Raw genomic sequence first — 13,160 nt, 5'->3', positions numbered from 1 at the left:
TGAACTAATAGATCAGATCCACCTGTCAAGTACACGTGCAATACCTGGATTGTTGCAAGTTGAGCTCACTTGTCAAACTCACGTGGAGAATAAATTTTGGAGTCACAAATATGGTTTGGTATCATTGCAGCTTTGTAAAACATTCAGCTAAAATTTACAGCAAAGCTATAGTTTTGACAACATATTTACAGTTTGTGAAATTCACTCAAAAGTATGGCCTCCAATTCGTGCCGCCAAGTGAGCTTCAAACTTCCTAACAACGCATCAAACTAAACAAAGGTCATGCGTACACTTAACGCTCACAGTGCTTCTCCCTCTCTCCATCGTGCGCAAGCAACAATACACACAATATGGGTCTTTACAACTGATGGGCGTGATGAAATCGGTTTCGATAGTTTATAACCATCCAGTCACCTTTTCAAAACGGCCAGTGTCGGAAAGATAATTTTGGATGGTACCTAAAACAGAAACGAATTCAGAAAATTTTTTAAAAACAGAAACAAATACAGTAAGGCTTGTATCCTGTGAAAACGATAGAAATTATCCGGATACCTATCTAGATAGTTTCCGGAAACAAATACCTAGCCCATATTTATTTCTATTGGGTTCATAGAATGGAACTGCCTTCACTAGGTTATACAGAGCTGGGTGGTGATGGAACAGCAGCACACAGCTTCATTTCATTTCTGCAAGTCTATGTCCAGCGACGAATCGGAGCGGAGTCGCTTGGGCTCCCTCTCGCCCAGATGCAGGGAGAAGCAAATGTCTTCAGGTGAATTCTCTAGCTCCGCAAGGTTGTTCAGGTCGCCATTGGCTTCTTGGCCTTCGCGTGCTGGAGACATGCCAATGAGGAATTGGCGCTCCTCGACGTTGGTGACGCCTTCCACCGTGTCGACATGGAACTCATCGGGTCCTGTGGAGGTGGCTGAATTGTCTCTTGGAAGCTGTTGGATGTTGATTCCAAGAGGCTCGTAAATCTTGTCAACTTTCTCATTTTCTTGAGGACCAGCAACAGGTGACGATTCCCCAGCAGTTGAATTAGCTGCTGCTGCAGCAGCAGCTAGAATAATTCGTTGTTCCTCTAGGGCCTCTGTACCAAAGATCAAAGAGTTCCATTGGAGTTTCTCAGTTATTTGTTACAACCGAAAGGACTAAATATCATGTTGTGGTAGAGATTTCAGTTTTAAGAAAGCACAAACCTTGTAGTCCTTCACTTGTAGTGATTAGATCAAGCTCCAATAGATCCAGAAGCCGTCCGAGATCAACCCCACTTGTCCAGTTCTCAGGACCCTGACCACTTTTGAGCTTCAACCTCCCCCGATTGGCTGTGCCACCCCATATAATCCCTATGGGCTGTGGCTTTTCGCCATCTTTTCCTGTTAAGATTATAAGGCTTCCACTATCCCCTTCAAGATCAAATGTTTGTTGGTTCTCCCCAACAACAAGAAAGTCTGTGAAGAAGCATATGCCCTTCTCATCATTGTATTCAAGAGCGTATGCCACAACGGTCCCTGTCGTCAAACCAGAGCTTCTTCCAACTTTGACAACCTGTCTTCCGATGAGACTGCTAATTGGGGATTGTAGATCGATTGCCTTTACATCACCTATGACTCCAACTCCTTTGACTGAGGTATTAACACTAGTTATGTCATAATCATCAGCAAACGGTATAAATGCACCATCAGCTCTGACAAATGTCTCTGCAGATTAAATGATTTGTTACAGAACAAATATGTTATGAAAAATTAGATGACAGCTAAAGAAGCAATGAGCAGAAGTTAATGCATTTTAACAAGGATCTGGCACAAGATGCTACAAGCTGCAACCATATGCCAAAACATGAAGGCTCCAGAAATAAATTGTTCTGGCAGGGCAAAATGTTACCTGGATTTGTTCCCGCATAGATACCATACCAAACATCATCTGTGATAAATGATGTTGCTCGCTCAACAGCACCTAGGTATACACCAGGCCCAAGATTCGGGGGCAAGGGATGGAACATCTTCTGGTTAGGGTAATCCAGGTCAACCGCAACATGCCTGTTTGTCAGGAAGCCTACTTGCTTATTACCAGTTCGACTCTTCACAATGGCACCCAATGTACCATATGTTTCAAGGCTAGCTACCTGAAGATTAAAAAAAGAAACAAATGCAAGTTAGCTGTGTCAATTTCATGAAGTTGGGTGCGTACGTACAGAAGTGAAGAACTAAATATATTGTGCTCTACAGGGAAAATATATTGCAACGAAAAAGAGCAGAAATAATCTTTTCTCAGCAAAGAAGGCCATATATAAATAAAAACACGAGTACTTAAGAATGGCCAACCTGATAAAACAGTCAAAGAAAGATGCAGTATTAACCTATCTGTTTTGTCATGCAGAATCAAGAAAATGGTAACTTCAACATGAAAAGGCAATATAACCTGTGAACCAGAGCCGATAGATGGATCACTACCACGCAGACCATCAACAAGCTCGTCATACAATTGTTCCTTTGGAGTTGGTGCTGGTGCCCCATAGTAAGAGAATTCAACAACATCGACATCACACCACACTCCCCCCGGTCCCTATGTATGACACAGTAAATTCATTATGTAATTGCATATGACCTAAATATATTGCTAAACCACATGATCCGTATACCTCAAGGTGAGCCGGAAGGCACTGTGTAGGGCTGAGCCACTTCCTGTGCACCTTCCGAGCAACAAAAACAAGGATGGCAGGAGTATCAGTCAATGTACCCTTCTTGATTCGAAAGCCTATTGCTGTACCAAGACTAAAGCGACGTAGGATCTTGCTGTGGAATGCTCTTATAATCATCAAATCAAGCAAGGTGGTGGCCCTTTGCCCTGTTGGCAAGCGGCCAAGATGTCCAGGTAACACACCCTTCTGTAGGTTCCCAAAGTAATTAGCGCGGCCTTCGGCAGACCCGTGCATTAGAGTAGATGTTGGCCAAGAAAAATATGCAGCGCTGCTTTCAGAGTGCTGACCACCTGATGCAATTGGTTGGAGAGGAGATGGGCAACAGTTATGGTTGCATCCGTTTCTCTCCATATCCAGTGCTGATCCCTCTGACTGTGATGACCCTGCATGCGCCTTCCAAATATCTGAGGGCCACATTATGCAAGTATCATCTAGTTCTGTTGAGCTTTAGAAATCCTCACTGTTGAGTAACTTTACCACTGAGAATAGAAACATAAAGAAACAAAGTAGGTTACTCTAAGTTCATGGAGATTAATTAAGAAAACTAAAATAAAATTGCATCAGGTATCAGCTACAAAATGACAGGTTATAATAAGGAATTTACCTACAAATTTTGACTACAAAATCAGAATTCGTAAGCATGTATAACTGCCAGAGGAAGCAGGGGAATCAGTGTCACTGCACCGTATTCCAAGGAAATAAGTATCAAAAACGTTGCAAGATAGACAGCATAAAAAGCACTACAATGGGGATGGCGTAAACAGAATAAAGCTCTCTTTGCAGAGAATAAGTGCAAAGTTATCTGCAAGTACCATTCCTTCCACTGGAATAAAAATACTTGGACAAATGGAATGCTAGACAACTATAGAGGTCGAAGTTACAAAACTAAATGAAACATAACGCCAGCAAACATTTTTAAGGTAAAAAGCAAATACGGGGATACACAAATGTCCCATACATTGTCTGGAATGTTAAATATGACCACGAATGGAATCATCATAAACCTATCATATAGAAGGCATCACATAGTTTCCCATACAACATAGTGTAGTTTAACTGAGGGAAGAGATACATGTCACATCAAAATTGAGACAGCAAAGTATTTTCTATTTTATTTTATCCAAAATTCAGATGTAAAACAAGAGGTGCTATGAGAATATCTAACATATGGGCACCTTATGTGAGACACCAAAATTCTATGAACTCAATAAATAAGTTGTATTGTTTATGGGAAGTTCCACAGTGATGCACATATTGGTAAAAAAATAGTTATATTTATGTTCTAATATTAACTGCGTTCCCTCAAAATTAAAGCTGAAAAAGAAGGAAGAGGACTGGAGAAAGCATAGTTCACAACCTAGGAGATGATCACAACTACATGGGTGCATAGGGGAAAGATAGACCATCAACAATGAGGAAAATGAATGAAGCTAGGGAGATCAGAGATGTGTTCCCTCACAATGACTATTATAATCACTAAGTAATAAGGGATCTCTCACAATGCATATCACAGAGGACCTGGCCTAGACACTGGAAATCGAAATGGTTTATGACTTGGATTTTCAATTTCATCCCCCAATCAGGGCACCCATAGTGCTGCACCCGTGGATGGTAACATCACAGGGCCACATCGTGGGTGGGTATTCATCAACTGACCCCATTCCAATCATGCAAGTTATCCAAAAAGGCAGGCATATTTTCAAAGGAATCTATCTAAAAGAGAGAGAAGCGGGGGAAGAAACATAATTTGCTGTAATTTCCACTAATCTCTCAAACATGGATAAATGAGAAAAATACAACACAGATAAGCCTAAAATGCGAAGCAGCAGAGCAAAAGAACAGCACGGAGCATAATCCCCTCCATGTTCATAAAGACACCCTCCCAGTTTCTACTCAGAATGCAAAGGATCTATCCCTAAAACTGAAAGAATCGAAAACTTCACATCATTTCATCGGTAGCAAAGCAAGAAACAGGCCCTCTAATCTACAGACGAACCAACAAAATCGACATGGTCAAAGAACAGCACACCAGAATGGCCAAGAACAGCAAAGTCACCAACCAGCCGAAGCAGAATCAATCAGAGACGAGCCAAAATGCCACGGGAGCTCCTCTTCCTCCTCCTCCTCCTCCTCAGCACGGACAACGGCGACGCAGTCTCTCCCACCTGCTGCTGCAACCCATATCTGAACCTAAAATCTCCCTTTCATCCAAGCACGAGAAGAGCACCAGCAAGGGGCGTGCACGGGGAGGGGAAAAAAAGGCGAGAGACGCCGGCGCACTAGCTCTCTCTCTCTCTCTCACCCCACCCACCACTACCACGGATCGACCACCACCGCGCGCACATGGTGTAGGACCCCCCCCCCCACACACCCCCCGGGGTGGAAAAAGGAGGAAAGGGAAAGGACGCCGAGGAGCGCCCAACCGGCCGGTAGTTGAGTTGGAAGACGCCGCGGCTTTTCTCGCGCACTTGGCACCGGCGCTACTCGCCGCCGCCGCGAGCTTCTTGGATCTGTGACCCTCTCTCTCTCTCTCTCTCTCTCTCTCTCTCTCTCTCTCTCTCTCTCTCTCTCCGGCGAGATTCTTAGGGGGGCGGGGAGAACGGTACCTGCGGCAGGAGGAGGAGGAGGAGAAAGAGCGGTGGAGCTCCATGGATGGTCGTCGCCGGGGAGGGAGGCGGTGGTCGGAGGGGGGGGGACCACCAGTCCACGAGCCCAGTAGTAGGAGTAGGAGGAGGAGGACGCTTCTGTGGGGAAGAACGGAGGGGGAGGCGCTGTCAACGCATCCTCGTCCAGGGGAGGGCGGCTCGCGAGAGAAGGGCTCGCCGGCGGCCGGCCGGGCTGCTGCCGCGGGGGAAGAGCGCCGGTGAGGGGGGTGGGAGAGAGACGAACTGGGGGGAGGAGGAAAGAACGAGCTCTCATCGATTTTGGACACTTTGGTCTTTTCACGTGCCTAGGGGCCTAGGAGTGAAAAAAAAAAGATAGTAATTAAGATAAATAAAAACTGTCACAACGGTAAATGAGTACTACTAATAGAGTTGTCATCTCCCTTTTTAAGCCAAATTTTGGTAACTCTAACTGGAAATCATGCTCCAACGGAGTTGTCATCTCTCGCTACAAGCTTGACCAAATGAATCATTTCACTAGCTGAACTCGGGGAGTCATTTTGTGTTGCCAATCATAGGCCCCACCACTCAACCCCATCCCCTCTCTGTTTGTGGCATAGCCTCGCTAGAGACGATGACCGTCACCCGCCATCCACACTATTGGTGTTCCGTGTTATTGTCGTGCCGCCGTCCTACGCCATCATGCTCGTCGTGGTCGTCGCCTATCGCTGCCCCGCGCCATTACAACCGCCGTCTGTCGATATCCCACAACATCACCGCTAGGGGTGAAAATAGGGCGGGTATTTCCCAACCGCCTGCCCGACCTGAGGCTCGCGGGAGGAATATGGGAAAAAAAAACCTGATACTATCTGAGTTCGAATATTCGCTAGGAAAATATGGGGTACGATACGGGAAGACATGTATCCGCCCGTATGTCCCATATTATAAAATATGTATGACAATTTATTATAAATCCACCTAAAACGTGATAAAAGATTGGTTAATCATTATTTTACGTGTTCATATGTAATATTTTATATTTTTTCTTGATGTATCTCTTTAGTGCTTTAATTACCTTATTATATTTAATATATGAATTAGAGATACAAATTAATATCCGTTCCCGAATCCGATGCGAAGGAAATAATATGGGATAGGATTAGAGGATGAGTGATATGTTATTCGGTACTAACCGTACCCGGCTCCGAATTTAAAAGACAATACGGGTTATGATATGGGAATGTCATAATTTGATTTGTAACCGCCCGTTTTCACCCCTAATCACCGCCTTCCATCCATGTTGTCACTGTCGTCGCTTGGATCCACAGGATAGGAAAAGGGGAAGGGCGACGTCGTGCCACCGTCTATGCTACCATCTATGTCACCATCTATGTCATTGCCACAGCCAAGATAAGCATTGTGAAAGGGAGTGGAGGGATTGTGCAGGGAAGGGGAAGAAGAAGTGGGAAGGAGAAGAGAGAGAGAGCAGGGGTGAAGGAGAAGGGTGAAAAGGTAGGGAGACTAACATGTAGGATTCATTATTAGATTGGAGAGTGTATTGGAGAAGCTGTTGAAGTAAAAGGTAAATTTGACTATCTAATTTTTTGGCAAACTGATCATATGGGTGTTTTTAGGAGTTAAATTTGGATAAAGTACTCTAGAGTAAGTATATTGGCGGATGATGGTGATGGTATTTTAGGTTGTATCACGTTGGGACGGTATTGAGGTGAACAACGTTGGCATTTTATAATAGCAAAATGTCTCGTAGGTTAGCTAGAAATAAAAGTTGCTAAAAATCACTACACTACTTCTCGTTCACGATTGCCATGAAGATTTATTTCTTTATCCGAAAGAATAGCTAGCTACGATAATGGGTTAATCTGATCCATGATATTACAATTTAACAGTATTTAAGATATGCCACTACTTACCATTCGGTATATTTTCCAAAAGAAATTTTACTAAATCTAACCATTGAAGTTTTCCAAAAGAAAATATTTTCCCTCTAGCTCAGTTTTTGGACGCGACTATATGTTTCCTCTTTGTTGCTCTTCGAGTCTCTACCTATGTGTTTGTGTGCAAACTGCATACCCCTTTTTTTTAACGTAGAAACCAATGACCCTCTCTCCTTGCATCTTAGTGCAGCACGCAATTACCCGTTGCATCTCCCCTTCTCTTTCTTGCTCTCTCCAAGTAATTGTGTATATGTCACATGAATATATAATTTCTTACCTTTAAACTATTTTTTGTTGTTAAATTATTTATTTGATTTACGTTTCGATTGTGCCTTTATATCTGCAATTTAATCTTTATAACAAGATGTCACATAATTATATTCTAATACAAATATATTTCCTACAAAATTATTATTTCAATACTTATAAAAGAAATAGTCCATCATCTTGTAAAATATTTCAACTCAAATAGTGAAATGCTTCAAAGATATAAAACATTAAAAAACCGTAAAACCAATTACCACCGTACAAAATGTCCCAACGAGTGAAATACTTAATTTTGTTGCAATATTTTTTTATCATGTATGGAACATCAAAAGATACATGCTAAAAAAGCAAAGAACATCATGCATAATATTTACAAATAAATAAAGCATTAGAATATACTTATTGAAACATCTCAATAAAATCATGTGCAACGTTAAAGAAGATACATGAAAATAAAACTAAAAAGTTAGAAATATAATCATATAAAATCTTGCTATAAAATTTAAACATCAAAAGATACATGCTAAAAAAGCAAAGAACATCATGCGTAATATTTACAAATAAATAAAGCATTAGAATATACTTATTGAAACATCTCAATAAAATCATGTGCAACGTTAAAGAAGATACATGAAAATAAAACTAAAAAGTTAGAAATATAATCATATAAAATCTTGTTATAAAATTTAATTACAATGAGTACAAGAGTACAAATTTGATTGTTGATCGGATAAGCAATTAAGAAGAAAAAACATTTTTAAGATTGCTTAGAGTATACAAGCATGCATGCATAGTTGTCGTGGGTGTATGGACTCGCTAGCGAAGGCATCTGGTTTTTCCAACACTTTTTCTTAATTTTTGATAAAGAATATAAAATTGCTTATAGTTTAGAATGGGGAGGTGGTAACACTTTATTAAGTCGGTGCATCGAGAGTTTATGGTGTTTTATAGCTGGGTATTGTTTAGCGTGGATTCTTACGATAATTAATGTTTCTTTAAGAAGATACGCGTACGACTGTTTAGTAAGCAAAGTACTCCTAAACATGATAAGGGTGAGGGTGAGGACTTCTACTTATTTGGTAAGCAAGCACTCCTCCAAAAAACATGATAAAGCAAAATGGGAGTGAAAAATTGCATAAAAAAAGCAAGCACTCCTCCAAGAACAAGATAAAGCAGTTGGGCCAAATTAAAGTCGGAGTGAAAAATTGCAAATAATAATAATATGATAAAGCGTGAGTGAAAAATTGCAAAAAGAAAAAAAAAAGGTTGGCCCAAAATAAAATGGGAGTGGAAAATTGCAAAATAAAGAAAAAAAATCCGACCTGCCGGATTCGAACCAGCGACCTAAGGATTTAACTGCAACGACTACAGTCCTCCGCTCTACCAACTGAGCTAAGGTCGGTTTGTGGTTAACACTTCTTGTTATTATGTATAGAACTTAAATAAGCAGGTGGTGTGTTCCTGCAAAAGCAGGCTAACTCGATACAAATGGTTGATAAATTGATAGAGGCCTTTTCACTAACACACCATTCAGGTGATGTGTTACTGTACTAGATTGTGATTCCAGAATATCTTTTTGCATATGTTAGGGTCAAGCCGTCTGCCATTAGATGCGCGACCAAAGCACAATTGCCAATCACAAGCACTAGGCATATCCATACATTGTGGCAGTCATTCAAAACAGTTGTGAGGATGATCGAAGCAGTACATATGAGTCTTCTTCCATTACAGAGCTATAAACTGCCTCTAAACTGCTCGTGTAGATGAGGCAAGTTTTGCAAGCATATATAGCACAGCTGCTCAAGTGAACGGTGAAAAATCTAGTAAACTCGAAGCCAGTCATTGAGCTCAATCATCAATATGTTCGAGCAAACTAAGTCATGTACTCCTGTTGTGTCTCAAACATGAGTCGGATGGTGACTGACTGGCAATTCACATAATTTTATGCGCCGATATATGTTACTGCCTGTTCAAGTTGCAAACAGATCTTCGGCTCAAAACAACTGATTGTAACCATATTCAGTGGATCAACAAGAATATGCAGTTTACCGTGCTTGCCAGTCATTTTCCAATGCAAAATTTGCTGAATATGCTGCTCAGGACTTCTTCAGAGATATCCTCCCCGCTGATTGTTGCAAGAGCCAATGCTGCTTCCCTCAAGTCTATAGTCCAGAAGTCCATCGGCAACTGCTCGTTGATAGATGACTCTAGCCTAGTAAAAGCTTGTTGGGTCCTCAATAGCTGTTCAAATTGCCTCTGCATAATGCATACAAAAGAGTTTCACAAGCAGTTAAAGCATCATGCATATGCAACATTTTGAATTTCTTAACAGCTGAACTATTTCCCTTCTGTTATTGAGAATACTATGTTACCTACCTGATTTACAGTCCATCGCCGTCCCTCTGATGGTACAGGCTCAAGACCTCTGACCTCTATTATAGCCTTCTCCAACTCAGAAATGCCTTTACCAGTGACTGCACATGTTTGCACATGTTTTTTGAAAACTCCATGGAATTGTTCAAACTGTTCTCCTGAAATAAATGGTGCACAATCTACCTTGTTGATTACAAGGACCATTGGCACTGGAGCACCTGAAGATTTCTGATATTCAAAAGAGAACATAAAATAGTCACTATGTAGTACTGTTGAATGGACACAGACAAGATATCTAATAGGAGTTCTATAACTGTAAGGACTACCGAACAAGGAACGTAAAACTTATACCAAAGTCAGCTAGGCAGCAATACTGAACAAGGCAGGAAAACTGGCAAGAAGATGAAACTGAACGTACCTTACTGATCAACACATGCTCAATAAGTTTAGTGTCATCTTCAGTCCACCCATCAACTGCACTTATTGTCATAATAATCAGATCAGCTCCCAGTGCAGCAGCTTCTGATCGTTCCACACCTGTGTAAGAGCCCAATTAAAGACTTATGTCAGGACAAGCTAAGCGCCTAAGCCTTTACCATTATACAAGTATGCACTGTGCAGCATTGAATATTTCCAAGATAATATCTCACCAATTTTTTCCACGATGTCATCAGTTTCTCTTATACCAGCAGTATCTAGAAGGGTAATAGGGATGCCATGAATTGAGACATTTGCTTCTACTACATCCCTTGTGGTTCCAGCTATTTCAGTAACAATAGCCCTTTCACTCTGCAAGCTAATCATTTAAATTCCAATATCAACTATTTTGGATGCAATCCAAGAGAAATCACAACCACGTATGGCATTCCACGTATAAGGAATGTGGTGCATGAAAAAAAAAAAAAAGAGAACTGCAAACATTACTCCTAACTATCCACACTGTAGGAATTTGCTGAAAAAAGAACAAATTTTAGTTTTGTATTTAGTTCAGAATTTGCTGAAAAGGAACAAAGTGAAACCCGTCCAAATTTATGTGTGGCTCATGTAGTCCATGGGTCTGTGCCATTTGGTAAGCAGTACTAAGCTACTGACAAAAAGTGCATGTTGGCCTATGTGAGGATAAAAGATCAAGCGAGTTGCTAAGCATGCGCAACCCCGTCCACATCTGGGATTCAAGTGAATCTAGGTCCCATGACGTTACACAAAGTAAAACAATTACTCATACAAATCAGATGGCATTAGGAGCATAGGGCATGCACATCAGTGTCTTAGTATGGACATAGGTTTCATGAGCATGCTAACATAAAAAGAGACAACTGGAAAACACACGACGGTTAACTATGCAAAAGATATAGGAGGGATATCTAAGCACATACCTTACTCCAAGCATTCAGCAGGCTTGACTTGCCAACATTTGGGCGGCCAATTATTGCTACCTGCCAGAAATTATAAAATCATTTTTTATTTTCATATTCATCGTGTTTTTATTTCAACCCTTAAATAGAAATATACAATACAAAGAAAATACCTGCAGACCAGATTGTAGCAGCTTATCATAATTAGCAGTGTCCAAAGCATCCTGAACCTCTTGTCTCATACCATTAATTTTGCTGACCAGCATTGTTAGATCCAAAGGAGGCAATTCATCTTCAAAGTCTAGACGGGCCTCAATCTCAGTGAGCAATTCTATGCACCTTGATCTCAGTGATTTTACTAGTGCAGAAAAGCCTCCCTGCATCCAAAACATATTTAGAATTCAGACCACCACGCATGTTGTGCAAGCATTCAGTTTCTTAATAAAGCTTTCCACAATGGGCTTCTCAAAGGAGCTGAACTGAAGCTCGTGATGTAAAAATTTTCAAATTTACAGAAAGAAACAACAGTTTCAGTTACTTCCTGTTCTCGAGTATTTAACCATTCGGTATCTCTGCTAAATCCCAAACCTTTCTAACACTTCCCCACCTATATTTTATTTTGTTTTTGTGTACCCAAAACAAGTTGCCACAACATAAGCTCATGACATACTCACACGTACCTGTATGCCAGCCAATGCTGAGTCTGCCGCAGCTGCAGATTTGGCTGAAATGAGCCTTGACACATTCTCCGCTTGTGCCAAGTCCAACCTCCCATTCAGAAACGCACGAACAGTGAACTCACCTGGAAAAGACATAAATTTGGCGATGAGCCGTAATGCATTGAAAAAACATACTCCCTCCGTATTTTAATGTATGACGCCGTTGACTTTTTAACCAACGTTTGACCATTCGTTTTATTCAAAATTTTTGTGCAAATATGAAAATACTTATGTCATGCTTAAAGAATATTTGATGAAGAATCAAGTCACAATAAAATAAATTATAATTACATAAATTTTTTGAATAAGACGAATGGTCAAACGTTGGACAAAAAATCAACGGCGTCATACATTAAAATATGGAGGTAGTATATAGCAACAAATTATCTGTCATTGTTAGCTCTATGAGCTAAGAAATTTGTAGGACAAGCATGGTAAGAAGGGGAAATCAACATATCCATCGATTAAGTAGGAAGCCAACCAGGGTCAGCAAGCCTAGCACCAGCTTCCAAGCAGGCCCTGAGCACACGCCGCAAGCACAGGTCATTCCCATGGCACTGGAGCTCCACCACATCCTCCCGCGTGTACGATCTCGGAGCTAGCATCGGCACCACTAAGACCTGACAGGAATCGCGAGATTTAGCACGCGCGGATAATCAAATCAAAACAAAACCAACGCGCAGTAGTGTACCTCGTCGATGACGCCGCCATCGCGGTCGAGCGCGACCCCGTACTCGACGAAATGGCTGCGCGGCCGCCACGGCGGCGCCGCCCTCCTGGCCGGCCGGAACACGCGCCCCGCGACGGCGGCCGCGTCGGGGCCGGATAGCCGCACGATCCCCACCGCCGCGGGGCCGCCGCCGAGGGAGGTGACGATGGCGGCGATGGTCCCGGGGCCCGCTCCGCCTCCGCCGCCGCCATAGTCCGGCGGCGGCTGGACGGAGCCGCGGGTGGAGGGGGAGGGGGAGCGGTCGTCGGCGGGGAGGAGGTGGGAGTGGCGGGAGAAGAGGGCCTCGGCGCGCGTGGTGAGGGTTCTGGGGCTAGGGTTTAGGACGACGCGGCGGCGGCGGTGGAGGAGGGGTGGGAGTGGGAGAGGGCGGCATAGGAAGAGGGGCGGGAGGAGGAGGCGAGAGAGAGCGCGAGCCATTGGATTGGGATAAACCGCGAGTCGCCGGAGATATTGGAAC

At 42.4% G+C, this 13,160-nt stretch overlaps 2 protein-coding genes and 1 non-coding gene across 7 annotated transcripts; all 3 read right to left on the bottom strand.

Annotated features, from left to right (window-relative positions):
- Positions 1–370: 370 nt before the first annotated feature.
- Positions 371–5,575, bottom strand: LOC4345535 (protein NARROW LEAF 1-like). 3 transcript variants are annotated; one of them, XM_066303341.1, is made up of 7 exons: positions 5,308–5,575; positions 3,306–3,379; positions 2,642–3,180; positions 2,422–2,565; positions 1,885–2,125; positions 1,200–1,700; positions 371–1,090 (listed from the first exon to the last, which is right to left on the bottom strand). In XM_066303341.1, the coding sequence occupies exons 3-7, from the start codon at positions 3,116–3,118 to the stop codon at positions 681–683; spliced, it is 1,773 nt and encodes a 590-aa protein (XP_066159438.1). In that variant the 5' UTR covers positions 3,119–3,180; positions 3,306–3,379; positions 5,308–5,575; the 3' UTR covers positions 371–680. The 3 variants fall into 3 exon arrangements, with proteins under 3 accessions (XP_066159438.1, XP_066159437.1, XP_015650266.1); XM_066303340.1 differs by lacking the exon at positions 3,306–3,379 and adding an exon at positions 4,762–4,872 and having other exon boundaries at positions 5,308–5,482; XM_015794780.3 differs by lacking the exon at positions 3,306–3,379.
- Positions 5,576–8,842: 3,267 nt separating this feature from the next.
- On the bottom strand, positions 8,843–8,928 carry TRNAY-GUA (transfer RNA tyrosine (anticodon GUA)). The gene is given in 2 exon segments: positions 8,843–8,878; positions 8,892–8,928. It is a non-coding gene; the product is annotated as a tRNA-Tyr (tRNA).
- A 227-nt stretch (positions 8,929–9,155) lies between these two features.
- Positions 9,156–13,160, bottom strand: LOC4345533 (uncharacterized). Of its 3 annotated transcripts, none has more exons than XM_015792835.3 (10): positions 12,665–13,160; positions 12,455–12,593; positions 11,935–12,056; positions 11,428–11,631; positions 11,276–11,335; positions 10,550–10,688; positions 10,318–10,436; positions 9,903–10,127; positions 9,576–9,782; positions 9,156–9,492 (listed from the first exon to the last, which is right to left on the bottom strand). In XM_015792835.3, the coding sequence occupies exons 1-9, from the start codon at positions 13,118–13,120 to the stop codon at positions 9,588–9,590; spliced, it is 1,659 nt and encodes a 552-aa protein (XP_015648321.1). In that variant the 5' UTR covers positions 13,121–13,160; the 3' UTR covers positions 9,156–9,492; positions 9,576–9,587. The 3 variants fall into 3 exon arrangements, with proteins under 3 accessions (XP_015648321.1, XP_066159752.1, XP_015648320.1); XM_066303655.1 differs by having other exon boundaries at positions 9,585–9,782; XM_015792834.3 differs by having other exon boundaries at positions 9,156–9,782.

The sequence above is a fragment of the Oryza sativa genome, chromosome 8 (genome assembly GCF_034140825.1).
Source record: "Oryza sativa Japonica Group chromosome 8, ASM3414082v1".
NCBI classification, from domain to species: Eukaryota; Viridiplantae; Streptophyta; class Magnoliopsida; order Poales; family Poaceae; genus Oryza; species Oryza sativa.
The sequence above is the reverse complement of the archived record's forward strand: the minus strand, read 5'-3'. Positions and strand labels throughout refer to the sequence as shown.